The sequence below is a fragment of the Convolutriloba macropyga genome, chromosome 6 (assembly GCF_964194025.1).
Source record: "Convolutriloba macropyga chromosome 6, txConMacr16.3, whole genome shotgun sequence".
Lineage (NCBI taxonomy): Eukaryota > Metazoa > Xenacoelomorpha > Acoela > Convolutidae > Convolutriloba > Convolutriloba macropyga.
In genome coordinates, this window is record NC_134473.1 from 23321853 (window position 1) to 23347352 (window position 25500).

Consider the following 25500-nt stretch of genomic DNA (forward strand, 5'->3'; position numbering starts at 1 on the left):
AGTAAAGCAAAAAAAAATTTTTTCGACAAAGGAAAAAAACATAGCAGGACAAGTCCTGAAATACAATCCAAGGAATTGAAAGAAAAACTGAAAACTAATGTAGCTGACCAGCAGTTTGAGTAATCCCAGCCAATAGGACAATCTCAAAATTTGAGAAACTAAAATAATCAAACAAATTAAACAAAAAAATAACCATTGCTAAAACTCTTGAAGCTTCTACCCTGAAGGTCAAACATTATACAATTCAATATTCTCATTAAATCACACACAAGCCTTGAGAGGGATTTATTTGGCACAAAAGGTAGATAAACTTGAGGACAATGTGAAATGCAAACTTTCTGCAAGACCTAAAAAAAGTTAAAGTGGCCCGTAACAATTGATAAACTTAGAAAATGACTAAAATTACAGAAAACTTTAAATAATTGCAAATTTTACAAAAAAAACCTTGCTGAATTCATGATATTAATAACGCCAGAAATATTTCTTTGTCTCTAGAGACTATCCAGTATCCCTATTTCGAGCCTTAAATAGTTTCACTGGCTCAAAGATGCAAAACTTGTAACCATAATTTTCAGAAACATTGAAAAATTTATGAAATTGCAAGTCTAAAAAAACTGCTAAAAATAGTAAGGAAATTGAAAACTAATTCATTGCTACTATAAACTATGCAGTAACATACTAGCAATACCTAAAGGAGGTTCCCTGGCCACTGGGGGAAAAATACTGAATTTTCAGAAAAATTGCGATTTCTATATTTTTTGCAAAATTACCAAAATTCGTAATATTAAAAACATGAAAAACATTCAATTACCAACAGAAACTATGCAGTAATTTACTAGCAAACCCTAGAGAAGTTTTGGTGGCCCTTGAGGCTAGAGAAACCAAACCTAGGAAATGAAGAAAACTATTAAAATGTTGAAAACTATTGCAAGTTTTATCAAAAAAATGCGAAAACTTGTAATATTAAGACTTTGAAAACACTTAATGACGAAAAAAAATTCTTCTGTAGCCTACTATCAAACCCTAGGGGAGGTTTCCCGGCTCCTGGGGCTGGAGAAACTTAATGGCAAAGTCAAAAAAAATTGAAAAAAAATTTCAAGTTTTATCAAAAATTGATAAAAATCGTGATGTTAGAATGTTGAAAACCATTCCATTATCAATAGATACCATGCAATAACCTATTATCAAACGCTGGAAGACGTTCCTTGACACCTAGGGCTGAAAACTCGAAATCGTAAAAACTAGTATAAATTTGCGTGTTTAAGTTTGGAGTACCAAAACACAGAGCTCTTGAAATGGTCATAAGAAGTAATTAAGTCTTGCCAAAGGCCCTTATCAACTTTTATAAACCTCAATTTCAGACGTCCAACAAAAAAATTCGAAAAAAACGAAAAAACGCCAAAAACTCCAACACTTTGGGCTCAAAAACTTCTAAAAATGATCTTTTGACCTTGAACTACGGCCCTCCCATTAGATTCACCACTCTAAGCGCTCGAAGGACTACTAAACGCGGCTAAGGGCCTCTAATGAAACTTGATGCCCGCTGAGCTTTAACGGTTTATCGCGTTTTGAAAGCTCAAAGTCATGAAAAAGGTGTGAAAACATCTTACAAAAAAAAACATGGCAGGACAAGTCCTGACGTACAATTCAAAGAATTTTCATTGACTAAACAAAACCTAGAAGGGACTAGGAGCGAATTGGAAAAACTATTTCCCAAAAAAATCAAATCAAAAACATTAAAAAAACTGAAAATCAAGGTCAAAATGCCGAATGTGAACAAAAAAACACTAGCGAGAAAGAAATTTTTTTTTTCAAACAAAAAACTAGGCCTAGAATGAACTATGAATGGATTGGGAAAACCACTAAGAAAAAAATCCAATCCAAACAATCGAGAATACATTGAAAATCAAAGTGAAAATGCGCATGTGAACAAAAAATCAGATGCGAGAAGGCCCATTTTTGTTGAAAAACCGTTTTCTCACACGGAAAAAATTTTACGCCGCAAAACTACACACTTTTTTACCACGTCTTGTTTCGGCGTGACTAATATCACTACTCCAATTTGACTTCAAAAATCATGAAAATGTGTGAACAGATCTTAAAAAAAGACAGCGCCCCAATACAATTCAAATTTTTTAAATTGTAAAAAGACAGAGCACCAATACAATCCAATTCTTGTATTGAAAATAATAAGAGCGCTACAATAGCCGGCTGAGAATCTGAGGCGGCTGTTAACAGGAATGTACATATTTACCATTAATGAGGAGAGTCTAGAGACTTCCTCACATCGCCCTAGATCTACGATTCTAAACTTCTTTTGATGGACCGTACCCGGCGGTAGTGTAGGACCGGGACGATCCGTGGACCGACTGAAGCAAGCTTCTTTGCCGGATCCGAGGATCAAAAAGCAGTTTAATATTGGTGCCAGGCAATGCCCGACATGCCAGATATTAAGCTGACAAGAACAGATACTACACATGATCTTAGCCAAAAGGCCGAGAAGCGATGATCTTCAAGATCGTAGGTGATCTTTATTGAACACTATACGATGCAAATTGACAGGGACCGCTCTGCTACTCACTACTTTGGCTACAGCGTTCAGCCAATTTATCAAGCACATCTTGTCACAAAACTTATTTACAGTTCTTGGCGAAAAATCTTCAAAAATCCATCATTTTTTGCTCAAATTTCACCGCAAAAACACCGAAAATGCCCCTAATAAACAGTGAAATACGTTAGCTACAATACTTGTTTTAAATACACCTCAAAAGCACATTTTATTCAAGTAAACTATAGCTCAAAAGGGATTTGAGCTCATACTGTGAACAAAATTTATGTACATTTGTTGTTAGTACTGTACAAATTACGTGTCAAAGCACGTTCAAAGCGTATAGTGCGTAGAGTTAACTATAGCAATAAAATAAGCACAAAAGAACACAGAATAGCAGTGCGCACGGGAAAATAGGAACCAGTAGGGAATGTTAAGGAAGGGGACAAAGGAGCGCTCCCTACCTCTAATTGGAACCCAATGAAATCCTTTTATTGACAATTCACATCAAAAATTCAAGAAAAAATTAAATCGCGCCAAACAACTGAATACTCGAACTATTTTTTGAGAATTGATTTTCCGACTTCACGAACTTTGTTTATCTGAATGACGCTCATTGCTTTCATACACGAAAGATACCAAAAAATCAGGACCAAAAACAAAACGAGGATTCCAATGAACCAAAGAATATACAACTCCATATATACCCAGAACGTGCCATACTTTGAGAGAAAACACTAACAATTTATCAAAATTTAACAAACATTTCGAATTTTGGTTAACAAACATTTTTTTTCAGATTAAAAAAGGCAGAAAAAGTACCGAAAGCAGCTTTGAGCTTTTGCACGCAGAATTTGTTTGTATGTTAACCCCTGTTCGTAGATAACCGCTTAAAAAAATTTTACGTCCAGTCCGTGAATTAGAAGAGATGAGCGATAGAATAACTAAACTTTTCAAAACAATGCTGCCTTTATAAAAACATGACAATCAATTGTTTTTCAAAATCAGTAATTTCTCAAAATTCGTGCAGCAGTTAACAAGGCCACAAGTTTCAAATAGATGCAAAAAATCAGATACTAATCACACAAATTTGACGTCACTTTACTACACTATATTGCTCTAAATTACCATTATAACCTAAATATGCAAATTTATAGGTTACACTCAGCTTATTATGCATTTTATTCATACAATACCACCAATGATATTTACGAGAATCAATCCAGCAAAAAGGCTTTGTTAGAACGCGTGAGAAAAACCACTTCGCCCAAAAAAATTTAATTAAAAATGAAAAAGCAAAAAATTTAATTAAAATGAAAAAGCAAAAAAAGTTCGCACGTGAACAAAAATTAGTTTTCACTTCATTTCTTTCAAAATAATGCATGAACAAGAACCACTCTTTTTCTCTGCTTCAGACTTTTGCTTATGTCCTTGGTTTCGAGGAAAACGCACATTTCGAAACTAGTAAATCTCTAAGAGCTGTTAACCAACTTAATGTCACTGGCGTTTATACCGTTTCTGGGGACAAAAAGACAAAAAAAGTCCAGAAAAATTGAATTAAAAGACCAACAGGACCTCAATAATAGCGATAAACTTCATTTAAGATTAATTACTAGGAGGGTAACAAAAGCCGACGACTGAAATAGCTGATGCAGCTATTAAAGACTTCTTTGACTAAATATTTTCGAGCATATAATCAATAATATAACCCTTAACTAGGAATAGTAGTAGTCCGAAACAAAAACCAGTACGAAAACTGACCTCAATATTGACTCAAGGTCTTGCTGTTCTTCTGCCACTTGGCTGGCAGCCTGGAGCACAGGCAAATCCTCGAGTCGCTTCAGCTGGCTCTGCATTTCTGGCAAGTCCAGTCCCTTAGTCCCCAGAAGAACACTGGCCTTCGCAACAGAGCTGGCCGATGAACCAACCGCATTTCCTGAATAAATGCAAATAATGGTATCCGAATTTGACACTTGCTATTAAGTAGTCCCTTTGGTTTATTTGGTTATTACATTAGAGGATCTGTTAAAGTTCTCTGATCTAAAACCAAAGCAAAGAACTCACACAAGCGAACCTTCAGGAATTTCGTTGAAAAGGTTTTGGCACTGTCAGCCACATTTCGGTATCAATTTTTTGAAATGTAAATATTTCGATCATTCCAGACAACTTACGGCTTTTTTTGAGGACAACAATTGTGTTATCTTACTTTAACAATGTCGGTGTATAGTATTCAAAAACTTATAAAAAATGAAATAAACCTTCAGCCCAGTTTTAGTCATCTTAACTAACTTTTTCAAAATCAATTAAATCATTTTTCTGATCATTTGCAGACCTTTTGAGCTATTGAGATAGGGTGAATAAAAAAGGGTATCAATTAAAACCATTCATTAAATCTGTGATCACTAGGCTCTTTTAGCCGCCTTGGACGTTGAAATTCTTGATAAACTTTGCATAGTAATAGAGAATGAAAGGTTTGGAAGTCACGGTTTTACCGATGCAAGAAAACAAGAGAAAACAGCCGAAATTGTGCTCTCATTTGATCTCATGGCATGATGATTAGAAAGTAAAGGCCATTAGAATTTCCAAGAATTAACATTTTAAGATTCAAGGCAACAGTTCCCACATTGATAGTTGACCAATAAAAGCCCGGAAAACTCCAGTCACCTGTTTGAGAGTAATTCCATTTAAAATGATCCGCTGAAATTTGGTTATATCTGCGGACGACACGGCTACGTCACAGCAAAAATGAAAGCTTTGCAACAAATCTAACTTACCCTAAAAACTTATACAGTAGTAATACGCTGGACCGGAATCCGACTTAAAAAATTTTGCCTTTTAGGCGAAGCACTTTATAATTCAAAACGGTCTCTAAATAAAACAAGACGGCTCATGTGAGATTGTGCGTAATACAAAATGTTCGAACAAACGTCTTCAAGGAAAAAAGAAACTTGCTGTTTAAAAATAGTAATCGATCGCTACAAAGTTTTAGCTTAAAGATTAAAAAAAGACAAAAATTTCAAAACCTAAGGCTGTGATCAGTTTACACACTGTAACATGTAAACAAGTGAAGTAATCGCACATGACATTCATGCTTAACTTCAGAACTCAGAGACACTGCGATATGAACTTAAAGATTTCTCACTTCTCTAAACATTTTGCTATTGTTTGAAGTCATATTGGTAAAATCCTAAACAATTAGTTTAAATCAGGATGCAACTGAAAAAATTTCATAGTTAAACGTTTTATATAGTAAACGCACGTCATCAGAACTTCAACGTCTCCCATTTTTTTCTCATTGTCGCAAGATATTTTTCAGTTCGGTTACTTTTACTTCAGATATCCTATATTCGAACAATTGTGCCAAACAAAAAAAGCTTTTCAATATTCACGTGGTAAATCAAGAAAACCTATAAAGTTGAAGTTTTCCACATTTTATTACAAAGAGTGTTGTTCCTTTTGTGTATAAATTTCTCATGGTGGTAGGTTCTGTTAATAATTAAATAAATCAAGCACAGAACGCGGAACAAACTGAATATAGTTAAAACCATGTTTTTTTTCCTATCAATTTTACGGTTTTTTTGCAACGAACATCCTAACCAGTTACTTCTAGCAATTTTAAGTCAAACAAACAATAATCACATTTTAAACCCGGTCTGCCTAAGTTTTTGCAAAAACTTTGTTAATAAAATTTTCTATTTCACTAAAAAGTTACCTCTGTTTGACCTAGTAGTTGAAGAGGAATCATATTAAAGAATCTTACTTCATTTTCCTTTTCTGGAAATTGACAAAACTTGTTTGCTTTTAATTGCATACGTGTACAGTTGACATTTTTTGTAGAGGGGACTTTTTATACATTGATAGTCAAGTAAAGTTTTAAATATCTAGAAGAGATTGATTTTACGCTCAAATTGTTATAGAAATGAAAAGAGAAGCTGAATAATTTTCTACGCTTCTCAATCGTTTTTCTCATTTCAATCTCTAAAGTCAAAATTAAAAGATGAGTTACATTCGTTGATTGCAATTTTTGATCAACTGAAGATTGAAATCCCACTTGAAATACTGGGAACAATCAACAGAACATAGAAATGACCATTTCGGTACTGCCTTTTTCTCAAGAAATTACGACTCCTGTTTTTCTAGTTTCTAACATTCCATATGGAAAATTTCAGTCAAATTAATTTATGAAATAATTATGGGACAAGGGTTTCAGGTTTGCCGTAAGTGCTCACAGGAAATTAATAGAAAATATAAAATTTCAATCTTTGTCTTTTATAATAATGTGCTAGACTGTTTCCTTGAATCAAAAGGCTAATCTTAAAGGCTAATTTTGTCAAATTAGTGTCCTTAAGAACCTAGTGACGCCATTAAAATACCATCAATGTGTCAAGTTCGTTTTGTCTTTCTCGTTCTCTAAAAATGTTTTTGAAGTAACCTGTTACAATAAATGTTCTCATTGGTTCATTTGGGTACTATTTCTGAGAGATCAAATTAAAACATAACCGACTAACGTCGGGCGAATTGCTCTTAAACGACCGGCTTGCGGTTGGCTTCGTCAGTAGCTATCCACGGCTTAGTGAGGCTAGCTTTAGCTTAATTGAAGCGGCGTGAGGACCGCGCAGCGGGATGCAACAGTGCCGAGGGGAGGGGGCAACTGTGGGGAGGGGGGTTTGGCTGCAAGGGACACCCTTACAGCCTACAATGTGCAGGGGTGGGGATTGGGGGGTGAAGTGAGAGGTGGGGGGGGGGGGGTGTCAACCTCTAGGAACCGCACTTCACACCATAAGTCGATAAGTACAAGTCTCCAAAAAAGTTTCTATGAATCGCATACTTGGAGACTAGAAAGCTAAAGGCCCTGGGAGCACTTAAAGACCGCTGGGCGCTACCTGTTCATTCCGTTTTTGAGGAAGAAAAATCAAATGGGTCAGACGAAAAATTGAATAAAAAAGACGGGTAGGACTAAAATAATTGTTACAAACTTCGTTTGAGAGCAAATAAAAATAATTAGCTACTATAAAAACTAAACAAAAAACAAATGAAATTTCAAAAACAAAAGATTTTTCAACAACTTTTGTAATGGTTTTCTTAAAATGACCAGTGTATTACTTTCGGTTCACATATTGAGTAGAAATTGCTTATTTGTCTTGGTTTCTCCCGGATCTCACTGACCTGCAAAACTCTAAATTAGGCACTTGAAGAGAAAGAAACCGAGAAAAGCAAAAAAACTAGTTTAAATTCTTGTCTTTTGTAAAATTTTAACAGAATTTTCACTAAGTTTTTCAAATTCAACACCGTTATTAATAATATCATTTAATAACAAAGCTACAAATGTACACCCTCTACGCCACACACCCACCCACCAATTTTTCAACAGCTGGAATGAAGTCCTCTTTTAATATCTTTGTTCCGACTCCACTTGTGGGGGGAACTACATTCTGAAATGGGTTTTTTTGTTCAGACAATTTTGGCCGATCAATATATTCATCGTAGAGAGTTGAAACTGGTATCATTAGAAAGCTTCTCCAGCACAGAATATGGAAATTGAAAGATTTTTGCTTTTCGTTTTCTTACAAGGAGTTATCGAGGTTTAAACTTTTGAGAAAATGGAGTGAATTCAGTTGATTTTATCCAAATTTTCCGGAATTTTTGACTAAAATTTGCTAATTTTAAGAAAAATTGTTAAGCTTTTTTTAAAGAAAGTGTTGCTGATTTTATTTTTAAAGACAAAAATATATTGCCGGCTATTTTTATTTCTTTTGTCAAAAATCTGGCTAAATATTTCAAAATTCAGACTTTCATCAAAAACAGCACGAAATAAGTTTCTTTAGTCCACTTTGATGAAATTGGCAGGAAGTACACACTCAAACACCACTAACACAATCTCTGTAGACTCAAAACAGGGCTATTTCTACTTCAACTTCAATGTGATTGGTATTATTAAAAAGTTCGTCCAGCGTAGACATGGAATTAAAAAGATTCTCTTGAACTTCATGTTTTTCGAGGAGTTATCGAGGTTTGAAGTTTTGCGTCAACACGTGATGTTTGTCATGATTTTGTTCACTTTATTGTTCAAATTAAGTTTTTTTTTCTATAAAAATATCAATTCACAACTACATTTTATGCTACAAATAAAACTGTCTTGTATTTTTAACAGACGAAAGGCCATAAAAAGGGTAGTTTTCGTCTCATAGGGAAGTTTACTATGAAAAAAAAATTCGATTTCTATTTGAGAGCTGATATTTTAGAAACCATTTCATATTTTTCTTTCAAGTCACTTAGAGACTAACAACATCTGAAAATCTAGGTTCTGTTCATGACAAACCTGATTTACAGTCAAATGATGCCAAATTAAAAAATAATTCTTTTTAAGGAATCGCTCATTTTTTTGGCTCCGACTCTTTCGTAATTTTCATAATAATTTCAAAATAATTTCATAATAATAATTTTCATAATTTAAACTCTTTCGAGTTTTCGTAATTTTATTGCAATTTTGATATTCTTTTTGAGATTTTAATAAATTTTTCAGCCCTATGACATAAGTCTATGACATGGACTGAAAATGCAATACGCCTCCTGAAGATCAGTAAGCTAACCTATGTAGTAATTTTAGTGGACAACTAATGGCCTCAGGACTTAAAAAATAATTTTTCGAAGATTTCTGTTTTTGAACATTAACTGATCTTAAATTGGTTTCTCTGAAACCTAACTCAGTCTCACTATTAACAGGACCCCCTTCATCTCAATTTCAACCAAATGAATCTGGTTAGCAGTTTTATCTTCTAACCATTGTCTTTTTAACTTGGATGCCACGACTTTTCATAATTTTTTCAAATATTTTTGGTTATTTTTTTGCATAATTTTGGATTCTTTTGAGATCCTACCACATTATCCTATTATTGCCATTTCCCATTGGAATGGAAAAGACTTTCAATAGATCACAGCTAAAATTTTGCAGAGAAAAACTGATGATTTTACTGGCTTTGACACTGTCTTCTCGAACTTTTCTACTGATTTTTTGGTTTTTGCCTGTATTTGTTGTCGTTTTCATAGTCATACGAATTGCTGTGATGACTTATTGGTGATTTAAGAATGACACAAACAGTTGCCTTCTAATCGAAGCAAAACTTACTATATATATCTTATTCTTTATTGATTTCCGTTGAAAGCTACTTAATTTAATGGCTTCGATACTACGGGTTTTCTCAAAAGTGTTTATATTTCTTCATATAAAATGGTTTTTTGAAGTCATATTGTTACAAAAAACAATTCCATGGTTGTCAAAAAATAATTTGAAAATGAAAACTTTTGAATTGAATAGTTCATTAATGGCTCCGACACTTTAGTCACAATTTTTTTTATTTTGATGTTTTTGCATGTTTTTATTCTTTAAGTAGTCATAACGAGCGGAGAAGTCTCATAATCCTCTAACTGAATGCTGAATGAGTGAAATTACTCAATGCATTAAGTTTACAGCAAATAGCCTTAAAGTTCAAATTATTTGTTTTCAAACGGTTTTTTAAGCTTTTTAAGTTTTGTTGTTATATTTCAACTTGTATCTAATTCTCAACATTGAGAGGCCCCATCCGATTCCCCGTAGTTCTAAAAAATTAAAGTGGCAATTGATATCATCGTCGTAACTGATGGTTCGTTTGTTGAACAATATGCGTTTTCATTAATCTTTTTCCAGTGGTCAATATCTGTGTCTTTTTTCTCTTCTTTAAGCTGATTCGCGTAATAGCAGATCACAAAGATTTTCAAATTAGGCCCAAGTGAACAAAATCATTCTTTCAGTATAATTTTAACTGAAGTAGTTAAATTAACATTTGAAATAAAAACATAATATTCAGACAACAGCGAAAGGTTTTAATGGCCTCAATAATTTGTGTTTTCGAAAGTTGTATCTTTTTAATTTTTCTTCATCTTTAGTCTATTTCCACTGCTTAGTTTGGCCAGACACAAACCTTATTGGTTTCGTAATGACTTTTTAAAATTTATCAATAATTTTTTGTAAAAACTCGTTTTTACGACGTTTGTAATTAATTGGTTTAAAAAATATTGGTTGATTTTTGAATTTCTCCGCATTATTGCTTCTTTTTATCAACTTGTTATCTAGTCTCAATAATATAAAGTCCTATCCACTTTCTAGTAACGAAAAAAAAATTGTGTAGTTAAGGTTTCTTCTTATTGTGTTTTGACGTTGTTACAAGGTGCTTTTAAGTTTAGATGTTTAGATGTTTTGAGATCTCGTGAGGGCTGTAATGAGGCATGGTACTATGTTATTCAATTAGTAGTTTGTGTAACGGTTTTTTAAACTCAAAGATCTATTTTTGATTATCTCTTCAATTGGTTGACAGTTATGTCAAAAATGTAGATGAGCGCGGGTCGGAACATCATGTGCGAACGCACATTAACGATCATCCTTGTTTTATGATAAATTTATGTGCAGTAATTTCTATTAGCTGATTTGCTATTTGCATCAACAACTATTTACGGATTAATTCATTGATCAACTAATCCTCAAGAAACTACACAAAATTAACTGACGTATTCTTTTACTTGCATGTTGTAAGTCGCTTTGTTCTTTAGTAAAATTTTAAAATTTATAAAATTTATTTTAATAAAATCCACAAGCGAGATTTTCAATTTATTGCAACTAGATATACGTTTGATTAGAACTACACATTGATCCTAATATAATGCTTTTAAGGTTTTGGGTCAGTATAGAATTTTCGATTATTTCAACCCTGTCCGGCCAGAAAGTTTTTAGAAGCTGAGGGGCTGCACACAGAAAACAACAAAAAGTGTTGCGCATATTTATTAATAGTAGCTCAATGCAGTCGGGATTTTTAATGGCTTCTCGATGACTTCAGTGATCCTGTCACCTTAATACCCACCTCCAGTTCTAGTCCACAGTTCTGAGCTGTTTTGTAAGATCTGGCTGATGTTCTTTTCTAATCGCGGGAAGTCCTCTGTTCCACTGATTGAAGCAGACAATTGTTCTGCCTGCTGCAACAGTCCCTCCAACTCCATCGAATCCATCATATCTTAACCAATTAACTTCAGCAATAATCTGAAAGCGTGAGTTCTTTTCAGCGTATCTATTTGCATCCGTTATACATAGATGTCATGTTGACAGAAAATACCTTTGATTGTTGCGTAGACCTGTAGTCTCAATATATCACAAAAACGAATTAGTTTACGTTTTTGTATTTTTTGCTGCAATGTTTTAAAAGTCGGGCGAATGAACAAACACATAACAGGACAAGTCTTGAATGACAATTCAATGTACTACAAGAAGAGCATTTAAAATTCAGCAACGCATCTGATCCTACAAAAACATATTTAAAAAGACAAAAATATCTACAAAAAGTAACTCTCACTCTTTTAGAGAATTAGTGTCCAAGATTTCAAAAACCAGTATTTAAATGTTAAGAACAGCTAATCTTAAACAGCCATTCAAGAAAACCAATAATTAACCCCGCGTGGGGGCACCAAGTGACAAAATGAGGGCAAAAACTCCGAACTATTTTTGAAACCAAATACTGCCTAAGTCGTTAAAACGATTGTCTACATTTTTCAATTTAAAAAATTGAATACCGAAACTATCAATCATTAGAAAGAATATTAGACATACTTCTATTGACACTCGGTGATAAGGCAACAGAAAATAACAATGAATTGCCGATTAACGTCGGAAAAATAACCCTCGAATCTCGCAGGGGTTCGATTCTATTGTAGCCTGCTTCTGTCCGGCGGAGGAAGGGGCGGCAATAGGTCGAGATCAAAAAATGTGGGTGAAACTCTAAGTCAAAAATTAAGAAACTCCCAGATGCTCATTAACTGTTCACTATGCATACAAATATAAAATATTGAACCATCTTTAGTAAAATATCAGATCTTGCAAAAAATTCCAACGCCTGAAAAAACTTTCTTGACAATTGAAACTACATTTAATCTATAAATTTGAAATATTCCCGCTTGTAATTGTTCCCCTCTACTGCTTCGGCGTGAACCATCACTCAAACTCAACTTTTAATTTTCTAGAAAACCATAATTATATGTCAACTTATGACAATGCTATCCATTTTTACATACAAAAAGACCTCAGAAATGAATAAAGAACACCACGAACACAACACAACTGAAAAACAGCCAGCAAAATTCCGACGAATCAAAGAACTGACATTTGGCCGATCAATATCACGAAATCGCGAAAGTATTGAGACACTAAAATAACTTGAGCGCTGACATTTACGGCCAAAATAGCTTTGCAGAAACGAAAACCAATTTAAATTGAAATCGTACAAAAAATAGATGACTAAAATTTAAAACTCAGTCAAACTTTCCTCATGACAGCAGGGAATCAATCATTGGGTATATTATTGCTATATATTAGTAAAAAACAATCCAAACGGCCTTCACAAAATTGGTCGCAATAAAAATGACCAACAAGATTATAATAATTGCTAGAAACCTCCTTTGAAAGCTATCATTGGCTGTTTAAAAGTGGGTTCAACAAGCTAGAACTTTCAAAATGCAATTTCATATCGAGCACCATTGATGATTTCAAAGGCAACCGAAAACTTTGTCAGTAACAACACTTTTGGACCACTCATGAGAAAACAATTTAAAGTCAATTAAGGAAATATTTCGCCCCCAAAACAAACTTAACTCATATAGAAATGAACAAGAAAAGCTTGCTCTCTTTAATCAAATTGTGATCATTGAAGTGCAACATTGCGACGCAACATTGCGAAAGCCATAATAGGCTCAAAAAAAGTCTAATTTTGAATAGTTGAAGTCGAGAAAAATAAATTTTTTATACCATCAAATGTGGAATACATTGATACCTAAAAACGATTCTTTTCAACACCCAATGGATGTAATGAAAACAAAACAATAGGCAAAAAACGCTTAAATAGCCCGCGGAACAGCAAAATGGATAAAAACCTCCAAATTAGCATAAAAATCTGATTAATTACCGAAAAAAGAGGACCACTGAGACAAACTTCAAATTGTTAACATAGCATAATCACACCTCTTTACCCAAAAAAATAGTCAATACCAAAACAACTTTTTGAAAAATCCGTAAGTTTCAATAGCTTACAGAAAACTACTTCGCACATGTTGTTGTTGTAGCCGCAGATATTCGGTCGTCAAGGTCATTGGAGTGGGGTTGTGGTCCTAGATGACTGATGGGATGGTTGGCTTGTCGCCTCGGTGGTGAGGACTGTCAGCCCCCTCCCACCAGTCACCTGGGGAAGGCTTGCAGCTATGCTGTCTTGTGTGTTGGTAGTGTCTTGCGTTGCGGGTTGAGTCATTGCTTCGCTGGTTTCTAGGCCCACGAAAACAGCGGCGTCAATCGGGTGAGTCCACAGGGACTCAACTGTGAGGTTTGTTCTCCTAGCTTCGCAGTTGAAAAGATGGTGGGTGTTGTGAGGGCCTTTTCCACAGGCATTGCATGCGTTGGGTATGCTGTCCTTGATGCGGTGGTTGTAGCTGTTTAGCAGAGTGCTATAGCCAGATCTTAGTTGGCTCAGCTTGCATCTAGATTCCCGCAGGAGCCGCTGTTCCTCCGGATTTATTGCCGGAGGCTTACACCCTAGTACTTTTGAAGTGGTGCTGTTGATGTGGCGGCGCACTTCGCGGGTATGCAGGATTTTCAGGCCCTCTTTGTATGCAGCGTGCGTGGTATGGGTCTTCTTGTCGATCAGGTCTACCACATCATTTTTGAATTTTGCTTCCAGAGTAAGTTTCAAGTTCCTGTTTTGCTGCTGATTTACAGTGTGGTGGTCTACTTTGTCACGCTGGAAAGATCTTAAGAGAAATTGTTTCGAGAGCAGGTTGTTGTGCTCCTGTACCGGCAGCGTTTTGGTCTCGTGGTGCAGGTGCCCGGCATCTGTCATACGCGTGCAACCAAGAACAGTGCGGAGTGCTGCATTTTGTTTCATTTGTATTTTCTTCAAGTTCGTTTGGCTGATGGTAGGCGTCCAAAAGGGTGCAGCGTAATTGATGACACTTCTCCCAATTGCTTTGAAAGTCGTATTCAGCGTCTCTTTGGAGCATCCCCAGGTGGTACCAGCAATTTTCCTCAGAACGTTGTTACGGTTCTGAACCTTCTCGCAGACTTTCCTAGTGTGCTCATTGAAAGTCAGCTGGCTGTCTAACGTTACACCAAGAATCTTGGGATGACTTTCCTTGGGAAGCTGCTTTCCGTTCACATGGCCATTTGGCACGTTTTTGCTCTGCCGACCAGGTGGTAAAGACCGATGTTGTGGACTTTTCGGCTGAGAGCGACAAGTTCCTGGAGCATAACCATTGATGAAGTTTAGCTAGGTAGGAATTCATTTCACTAGCTAGGTTTTCAAGTACTGGCCCTGAGATTGCGATGGTAATGTCGTCTGCATACGATACTATTTTGTATGTTGCCGGGCGGTAATGGCAGCTTGGACATGTACAGATTGAAGAGTGTCGGTGACAGGACACCCCCCCCCCCCTGTGGGACACCTTGTTTGACTTTCCTACGCTTGGATTTTTGGATTTTTTGTCACGAAATTCAACATATGTTTGTCGCCCTTGGTGATATGAAGCAATCCATCTCTTGGTGTTGTTTGAGAGGTTCGAACTGACTACGTCGTCAAGAAGGAGTTGGTGGTCCACTGTGTCAAACGCTGCTGTGAGATCTAAGGCCACCAGTAGAGTTCTGTCGCATGGCTTTTTGTTGTTTAGACCCGTTTTGGTCCTGTTGACTATGCAATTCAATGCTGTGGTGGTGGAGCGCTCTTTCCTGAATCCGTGTTGGTGATTCTTGAATTCAAGGTACAGATCAAGTTCAGGCAGTAGAATTCTCTCTATGAGCTTGGCTATGGGAGAGAGGAGAGCAATGGGTCGGTAGCTCTTTGATTGCTCTGGGTCCTTACCAGGTTTTGGCAGGGGTATCACTCTTCCAACACGCCAGACTTGTGGTATGTTTGATGTCCTCAGAGAGGTTGATTATATAGGTTAGATAGGCTAGGCCGAACTTTCCGATGTGGTGAAGATGTAATGGGGCGATATTATCCGGTCCTAGTGCTTTGCTTTTCTTGCTGCTTTTGATAGCTTCCTCAACCATCTTGACCCCGATGAACGAATCAGTTAGTTTGAGTTTGCGGATTCGACGCATCGTTCTTCTCTTGTGGGCATTAGGTTTCGGGGGATGGGGGGTGTATTGTTGATTGAAAAGGTTGGAGCACTTGGTTGGATCAAAGACCTTTTTATCTTTGAAAACGATGGCAGAATTTTTGGGTGCATGGTTGTTGGTGCACGAGAGACCTTTGACAGTTGACCAAAGTTTACTGGACACTCCTCGGTGGTCCACTGTCGAGAGAAACTTTATCCAGTTGGCTTTCTTGTTTTCCTGTACAAGCTTGTCGATCTTGTTGTTCAAAATTGGAATTTCGAGGTCTCCAGGGTTGGCAGATTGGAGCTGGTCTCTTTTGTCGGCGAGTTTCGCTGCTTCTGTTGGGAAATTGTGTCTGATGTTCTTGATTTTTCCTTGGGGGATGTTATGTTTAGCTGCTTTGCATAGAATTTTCCTGAATGTTTTTTCGCCTTCGTAAGCATTTCTTGGTGCAGGACAAAAGCTGATTTCATCTTCAAGCTCTTTTGTAAAGTTTTCCCAATCAGCTTTTTTAAAGTTGATGTAGGATTTTTTCCCAGCCTCCACTTTGTGGACCTCACAGGCGAGTGAGATGATAATCGGTAGATGGTCAGACCCTAGTCGACTTTCGCAGCTCCAGGAGGTGGACATGGCTAGGTCTGAACTAACTATGCTTATGTCAGGCGAGCTGCTGCAGGATGCTGTTTTACGCTTGGGTGTGTTCTCATTTATGACGACAAAAGTGGAACTGTCGATCTCTTCTGCAAATTTATCGCCACGTGAGTCAGCAGAAAGTGATGAGAACCACAGGCTGTTGTGTGCATTCATGTCGCCCACTATTATTGTGGCAGTTCCTGACAAGTGGTTGGACAGGGTTGCAGAGTAGCCGGGCGTACAGCTGGAGCTTCGTGGTATATAGGTTTTTATTAGGGTGAGTTGCTGGTCTTTGTATGGGATGACTATAGCTTGTACTTCTGCATGATCGTCATCGTTCTTCAGGGTTTTGACGCTGTATTTAATTTCATCTCTGACGAGGAATGCAACACCTCCACCTTTGCCGCGCTTTTCAGGTCTATTCATAGCGATCAGTTGGAATCCGGGTGGTGCTTTGATATTGCATTTTGATGTCAGGTCCGTCTCTTGAATTGCTTCCACTTGTATATGCTTTTCAAACATATAGTTGACTACGTTGTCAAGTTTTCCTCGTAGTCCATTGATATTGATTTGTAAAACTTTAAAAATTTGGTTCGTGTTAAAAAGTTGTTTTGTGGCAGGAGCTTTAGCCGTATTGTTGCAGTAGTGGCAGGCTCCACAAGTGAAGTTGCGGTCCCATTGCTTGGTTTTCTTGAGTTTCGAGCATTTCAGGTGAATCCAACCACTCAGGTGGCACCAGATGCACGCAAGTTTTCCAAACTTATTTGAGCAGATCGCGCAAAGTTCCACGGGTCCAGGGTTGGGCTCGATTCCGGCAATGAGCAGGAGTCTTCTTTTGATGTTTCCAGCCACAAGCCTGATCAGGCACAGAGGGGTTGGTTTAGTCTGCTCCCTCGTCGAAAACCCGCCTCCGACTTCCTTGACTTCCGAATACTTGTGGGGAGAATGGAATTTGGGCCAAACTGTTGAAAGTCCGGCGTAGCCCAGCTGCAGAGAAGCATCCATTCCAAGGGCACAGAGAAGCATCCATTCCAAAGCATCCTACTTCGCACATCAATTTTTCGTTCGCTCAAAAACAGCAATAAGAAAAAACTACTCTTATCGCTCCACTCTCCAATTTTGTCCAGGAATTAAATCCCTCCAAATTTTTCAATATTTCATTTCCGGTTTCAAAATCACTCCAATAAAATTGATTTAAAAATACCCTTAAGAATTCCGGAAGCACCTCAAAGCGTCTGGTCTCCTTAAACAAAACCATAATTTCAGCCAGAGCATTTATCCAAAACCGACCGGGTTAACATTCAAGAAGAAAAATGCTTTCAAAAACTCAAAAATCTGCAACCCAAAAGACATATTGGGAAAGCATATCAGATAACAGTTTTAGGAAAAGAAATTAATTTTAAAATAACTTCAGTTGAAAAATGTTTTTAAATTTCAGGGGTTAGAAAATGTTGTTTTGACGTCACAAATTTTTTAAAAAAATTTAACAAATACTTCTCTTTTGTTCAAGATATATTTGCTCAAAACGACTTCAAAATATTGTCAAAAATATCAAAAGTAAATAAGGAATCAGACAACCATTAAAACTCAGAAATTCGTTTAATAGAAAACGTAGACAAAACATTTCGAAACTCAGCCAATTTAGTTTAAAACATAAGTACAAAAGATCATAATAACATTTTAAATATTCCGAGCGCAGCAAACTTCAAATCAAATCAACTGCAAACAGAATAATATTGAAAATAATATACTAAAAAGGTCAAATCTTTAAACTTTTTTCAACAACTCATAAATGCAGAGCAAACGAGATATTTGAAACAAAAAAGACCAAAAGCTAGAATGAGAGAGTTACAAAAAAAATGTACAAAATGGCATCTTCATTATAGAAATTGAACATTCATCTAAATTTGAAACTCAAACAAAAAATGGAAGAGGTAATATACCCTAATAACATTCGGCAAAATGCTCTCAAACTACCAGCGAGCGGTTGACTTATGGCACGGTGAGCGCGTGGGGGTTTAGCGTTAAAATTTGAAGATTGAGAACCGCCCTTGACACCATGGAATTGTCTCCTTATAAAGTTTCGGTGAATCACTAGAGACCAGCAAGGCGTAAGGCTCTAAGAGAGCTGCTCAGTCACTTAATGCCCTCAGTGATTTAACTGTTCATCCTTATTTGAGGAGAAGTTAAAAATCAGAAAAAAATCGATCAATCAAAAAATTGCATAAGACCACAGGACTAAAATAATTGCTAAAAACGTTACTTGAGAACAATTAAAAACAACTGCACTTTATTATCTTGCAATGGAGATTCACTAAAATTACAGCAATCCTTCGTCAAAACAAAAAGAAAAAATCAATTCAAATATCAAATCATTAAAATATTTTGTCAAGTTAAAAACCTTGCTAAAAAGCAAATAGGAAACAACTTCTAAGTGAATTTTTAAAGCCTTAACATCAAAGCAAAATGAAAGGAAAAATTGAAAAAAACGCCGCAAAATCTGATTAATTTAGGTAAAAAATTAAAAAAGACACAAACATCACGTCAACATGATAATTAGCAAAAGACATTGTCATATGTACGGATTACAAAACACTCCACTCAAAGATTCAAGATTAAATAAATTTAATTTAAAAAAATTAATGCAAATAAATTAAAGAAAATTAATCGATTTTGCACTTGAGATCCCAAATTAGGCTCTCAAAATTGTTTTGATATCAGTTTCAGGGTACATAATAAAGATGCAGCGTGAATCAAAATAACTTCTACCAAACATAACCGACTAAACGTCGGAAGAATTGCTCTGGTACAAATAGTGGGAGCTCTAATCAATTGTAGCCTGCTTCAATGGGGGGGGCTAAATGGGACTAAAGTTCAATAGTGGGCTTCAAATAACCACATTAGAGGTTAATATATACCACTATTAAGATTTAAAGTGAAAAATGGCACCAGTTTCGGCGCACTTTTCATTTGACTTTGAGTATTAAATTGCCGCCAACTGAATTCAACGACATGAAGTTGTGATTGAGAGAGAATTTTAGATCCGAAAAACGCAAAAAGTCACTCGAAAAGTCAAAACGGTCAAGCAAAAATTTTGCATAAAAAGACACAAGTTTATAATAATTGATTTTCTACGAGAGCAATTAAAAAATTAAAAACGAGAGCCAAATAAAACTGGCTAAAAACTGTTATATATATAGGCTAATCTCTCAAAACCACTTTTAAAAGTCGAAGACTCTTTCCCTCTATGCAGCGCATGATAAAAAAAATCCCTCGCTCAGAGAAAAAATACTTCACACGGCAATTTTACTCACTTTCATCTTTAGGTCAAAACGCTTACTGCACAAATAGTACTTCCGTTAAAAACCAAACCGATGAACGTCAGATGAATTGCTCTCAAGCGGCAGGCGGAGTAATATAATTTATATTATATAGGGCACAGCTTAGAAATGTTCCCTGGGTACAATAACATCCCAAAGTGGATTGAACTTCGGGCCTCCAGGATGTCGGTGCGATGTCAATAGCTTTTATATTAGCAACAAAACTTTATTTAGAGCTTAGATCACTCACAAATGAAAAACTTAAAGCGTGCAAAAGTCGTTCAACAAGTCCAAGAGTACAAGAACAAAAGCACAAAAACGGTCAAGCAAAAATTTTGCATACAAAAGACTTACGAAATAATTGCCTCAAACTTTGTTCCAGAGCAATTAAAAACCTCTTTTTACGACCTGTTCGGTTTGAAAAAAGACCATCTCCAATACTTCTCGTCGAATCGTAAAAGACACTTCTCCAATGCTCCTTTTCGAGTAGTAAAAATAGGAGCACAAATAGTAGCCTGCTAAGACGACGAAGACGTCGGCCATTACAAATGACGTACTTCGGTCTCATTAGTGTACCAGGTTTTCCTATGTACGATGATTTGGAGCTTGGTCTGGAGAACAAAGCACACTATATATACCTCATTTGTAAAGAAAATGTTCAAAAAACAATTAAAATTGCAGAGGGAACTAGAGAATAAATCAACGTAATCCAACACAATAGCGGAAGAACACAGCAAACGACTCAATGAAAAAGTGCAAATGGAAATCGAGCACTGACCAAAAATCTAGCAAATATGCTGCGCCTATAAACGTACTTGAAAACAAATGGTCTTCTCAGATTTGGTAAAAGCCTGTAGAAAACCAGCACTTATAGTTACATACTTTGTTTGACAGTAATTAAATATGCCAACCAACTTGAATAGAGACAGATAGTAAGATTTGAATTGATCAACCTATCGCTACACAAATTGCCATATATAAATTTATCTGTTCGGTATCATTTACTTGAGTGTCAGTATGTGTGTATATGTGTCGTCACGATAATTCTTCCGTGGCATCAACTTTTCTGTCAAATAAATTATAGCAATCAATGCAACAAAACCATAGCACTTGGGTTCTCTTCAACAATATTCCTACTTATTCCGGCAGTTTCAGCCCAAAATTTTTATTTCGCCGAATTCATCCATATATCAAAGCATGAAAAATGAATACATCTATCTGCACGCAAGTAGTCGTGAGGTAACAATTAGCTGTTGTGTATTCCAAATCTGAGAACCTAAATACAGCAGCTCTATTAGCTGAAATCAAAACAACAATAACAACACACAAACAATGAGTTGAGTACGAGATAGTAGTAATATAGTAGTAAAGGACGAGAAAGGGGGTAGGGACAAGGGGAGCGGGGGGGGGGGTGTGGCGTTGATCATAATCTCGTAAACAGCAACAGCAGCACTTTTAGTTAGTCATAGCAATTTTAATTACTCATATTTGTAAAATAGTAACTTAGTAACTATCAACAAAGTAGTTGATTGGAAACAGCAAATGACAAAAATGACAGTAACAGTACATTGCAGTATTTTAGAAAATTATTTGAAAAGCACAGAAAACATGGAACTGATAAAGTAGAACGACAACAAAATTAAAGGTCGCAAATTTAATTATGACAAATTAAATATATATAATAGCGAACTTAACTAATTCTTAAAATTTAAGTCAATTTTGGGACAAACTGGTCTTATTTTCACATATTACTTCACATTGCTTGCTAAACTCAACCATAACAGTAAAACATCAATCATTGGTAGTCCACTAAAATTATGCAGACTAAAACTGAAATCCTAACAAATCGAACATGGCGATCAAGCGTAATGATTTAAAATCTAGATTTAGAAAAAGACCATGTAACAAACTCCATTTGAACAATTCAAAACCTCAGGGCAGCAAAAATAACTTCAAATTGTTTTTCATTCAATATTTAAAAAAGGTCATATAAAAATTCAACATTAAACGCATGGTCCAATTCTGTTTGTACTGCACCCAGATAATTATTTGGCCGGGATTTAATTCAGTTTGAATTAAATTGAAACTAAAACCGAACGAATAGCTCAATTTTAAAGTTGAGCAAAACCGATAATTAAACAATTATCTACGCGGCATTTTCAGTTCCAAATTTCAATTTTAAAAATAAGTTTTCTTTGTAAACTGACGGAAAAGAGCACTCCGCCTAGGGCGGCAATCGTTAACTTCGAAATTGAAAGAACAGTTATGACAAATTGAGAATGCACCTTGTAAAATTGCACCTTTGTTAGAGGATTAATCGGGGATAACTAATCCTAAGTGGGTTACTGACGGATAATTTAGGGCTGCGCGCCTCTCACTTCCAAGAGGCTAGTAAACTCAACCAAGATGCATAATAACCATTAATAACTGTTTTTTTTCACAGGACTTGAAGAATTTGGAGTTCTGGGGATCGACAAAGAGTTCGCTTTTCGTTTGTCCATTCCGGGAATAACATTGTAAAAATATCATTTGGATCATCCTGGCTGGCTGGCGGGTAGTTTCTGGCAATTTGGCAACGGATGATTATTCTTCTGTGTAGGTATGAGTGTTTGTTTATTGACGAATAGCAATGTGAAATGATATGCTGAGGAATAATAGTGATAGTACTAGTAATAGCAGCTGCTATGCTGCGTCCCAAATCAGGTCCACTTTTTCAATAACGGTATATAAAGTAACAAGGAACAGACCTGACGATTTTCGACATTTAACTGATGTCAGATTCAGCTCCAATAAGAAAAGCAACTAAAAAGTCTTTCGATAAACAGGCAAGCTCTCCTCAAACCCTTCAGAATATCTAAGTATGGAATGATATTTTTCCTATCGGTGGGGTGGAGTTTGAATATCAAAAGGTCTAAATTCACACGGACAGTGGTTGATGCAAAACAGAAGCAATATTGCTGCTGACTACTGCAATAATTTGACGACTAACTATCAAGCTTGGCAATTAGGTCAAATCTGAGGAATAAGCGTCATCAGCTCGATTCGAATTGAGATTTGGCCATCAAGAAAATCAGGAGCTGATAATTCAGAATAGTCATTAAAAAGCTCGGCGACTTTTGGAGCTTCTCAATAAAATAACGGCAGACCAGGGGCTGGGGTTACGGTTAATTAAATTGGGTGATTGATTAATTAATACGAAAAGTGGTAGGCTGTTCGGTCGGTCGATCTTTTGGTGTTTGTGATCTTGAGGCAACTTGTGTAGCGAGATTGGTCTATGATTCATGTATTCTTTTCAACTCTGATCAATTCGGTGGATCTTCAGTCCAGGTGATCAGAGAAGCTTTATTGTAGTGAAATTAACTTTCTTTTCACTTTCGCTTGATTTGGTAGAGTTAATAATAGCGAAAGTGATAATTGGAGCTGCTAATTGTTGCAGCAGTTGAAGATGTTCGATACAGTTAATTTTTAGGTATCGAACCAATCGAAGTTCTGGTTCTGAACTCGCGGTTGATGGCCACGATTATCGTAGCCAGAATCACCACGATTGCTCGCTCCATATCCACCAACACCTGCGCCTCCACCCCCACTACTACCACCTCCACCGCCGCCAAATCTACCGAACGCGCCTCCAGAGGCACCGCCTCCCCAATTATCACGGGCACCTCCACTAGCGCCTCCTTTGTTGTACTGCTGTCTGTAATCTCGACCACCAAACCTAATTTCAAATAGTCAACTTATAAGAACATATTGACAAAAGTCTTTTGCTTTTAGTAAACATAACCAACTAAACGTCAGAAGAATTGCTCTCGAAAGACTAGTGAGAGCTCTAATCAATTGCAACCTGCTTCAGTCGGGGCGGGGACCTAAATGGGACTAAGAAATTCAATAGTGGGCTTCAAATAACCACATTAGAGGTTAACATATACCACTATTAAGATCTAAAGTGAAAAATGGCACCAGTTTCGGCGCACTTTTCATTTGAATTTTAGTGTTAAATTGCCGCCAATTGAGTTCAACTGCTTGAAATTGTGATTGAGAGAGAATTTTAGATCACGCGAAACGCAAAAAGTCAAGGGCGTAAAAGTCACTCGAAAAGTCAAAATTGTCAAGCAAAAATTTTGCATAAAAAAGACACACACGTTTACAATAATTGCTATGAACTTCGTTCAAGAGCAATTAAAAATGCAGTCCAAAACTCTAAAGGATACAATTGCCTTCTCACCATACATTTATGTTTAATTAGTAGTTTCGATTAATTATAAACTTAAGGATTATCAAGGCACTATGATGATTGCACAGTGACCACATTCCCACGCCCTTTACCAGTTTATCCAGTTTCCCAAGACAAAAAATCAAATGGTCAGACCAAAAATTGGCCGTAAAAAATTGCAAAAAGAGCAACATGCCTAAAATAGTTGTTTAAACTTTGTCTGAGAGCAATTGCACACTGAAAGATTTGGTTAATGGCTAACTGTGGGTTTAAAATTAGAATCAAGAGGTAAAAACAGTCAATGTCATTCGATCGAAACAACGCCTGAACAAAAAACCTTCCCTTGCTCAGAAACAATTTAATTTGTTCAGCTGAGCGTTTTTCATATTCTCGCTTTTAGGGTCAAAAAACAAAACTCCATGAAAACAGAACGGGCCGCTGAAGAGTTGGGCAGTACAACGTTTTGTATTTGAACCCTTAATAGCATTAGAAATACATTGGAAACCCAATGCTTCTACAACTGCCAAGCTATCATCATTTTTTGATACTGATTAAATTTAACAGCTAAAAAAAATAAAGCGAACAATCATTGAACATTTTCAATGAAAAATAATTGGTTTAAACATCATTTTTTAGATCGGAAACGGTGATAACTAACTTTTAAAAAGTGATTTAATTTTCGACCAGTTTAATTTACCACCTTGGAAGCAGAATAAATAAACTTCAGACAATCGAAACCAAACAATTTCACTTGTAAATGACAAAGATGAAGGCAAAATTGGGTAACTGATCCTACTAGTCTATTGCTTCCAGAATTTAAGATAGTTTCCGCTAAAATTTGAAAAGTAAAACAAAAAGGCAACGAAAAACAAAGACGGAAGATTGCCGGAAAATAGCCGCCATTAACGCGCTAGACGCACATAGGGATTGAAACAGAAAAAAAAGATAGAAATGGACAAAATTTTATCCTAAGTTTCAAAAATTGTTCTAATTCAGTGTGCAGTTTTAGTTAGATTCTAAACCTCTATATACTTCAACTTCTAAACTGAAGGCTATTAAGCTTAATACTAATATCAGCTAGCAATCGCCCTAATGAACTTTGAAAATCTAATGCACTATGACTTGACGACCCGGCTTTATCGGTTTATTCCATTTCTTTTGATTTTGATCTTTTGACATTGACCGTATTCACTACATTGCGTAATTCAATGCGTGAAAGAATTTAGAATCCATTCATTTGAAACAGTGAGTGAGGTAAGTCAGAAGTCAAACGTGAAAATCGTGAATTATGTCAAACAAAAAACGTGACCATAAGGCAAAGCAAATTAAAAAAGGAGAGCACCTAAATAGCCGTTTGAGAGGCTGACGCTGGCTATTAACCAGACCGACGAAATTATGACTGTAAATTGAGAACATGGCCCAATAAAATCGAAACAATTTTTCTCTAAAAATCTCGGGAGGCTCGATTCTCTTCTTGCAGGCGGATAAGTGCTCTAACGGTCTCCAAATGACAATACTGCCAATGAAGACCACCATTAACACTGAGTGAAAAAATAAAACCAACTTCGGTGCACTTTTCATGTGAAATTTAGTAGTACAATAAAAACAATTGAGTCAGCTGCTTGAAAAAGTG

General features: G+C 36.2%; 3 protein-coding genes and 1 non-coding gene across 5 annotated transcripts in view; 1 reads left to right on the forward strand and 3 right to left on the reverse strand.

The window, feature by feature from the left end:
* Positions 1-11611, reverse strand: part of LOC142341577 (nuclear pore complex protein Nup93-like) — a 51072-nt gene extending 39461 nt beyond the window's left edge. Inside the window, 2 exon segments of the mRNA XM_075392627.1 lie at positions 4310-4484; positions 11440-11611. Coding sequence (XP_075248742.1) covers positions 4310-4484; positions 11440-11587 — 323 coding nt within the window. The 5' untranslated portion in view covers positions 11588-11611.
* Positions 1-25500, forward strand: part of LOC142341263 (uncharacterized) — a 336105-nt gene that overhangs the window by 138645 nt on the left and 171960 nt on the right. The gene's annotated exons all lie outside the window — the stretch shown is intronic.
* On the reverse strand, positions 2316-2507 carry LOC142341880 (U2 spliceosomal RNA). The gene has a single exon (XR_012759133.1). It is a non-coding gene; the product is annotated as a U2 spliceosomal RNA (small nuclear RNA).
* Positions 20584-25500, reverse strand: part of LOC142341579 (putative ATP-dependent RNA helicase Pl10) — a 68766-nt gene continuing 63849 nt past the window's right edge. For both annotated transcript variants that reach the window (XM_075392629.1, XM_075392628.1), the window contains exon 12: positions 20584-23372. In XM_075392629.1, the coding sequence (XP_075248744.1) occupies positions 23123-23372 (250 nt within the window). In that variant the 3' untranslated portion in view covers positions 20584-23122. The remainder of the gene's footprint in view (positions 23373-25500) is intronic.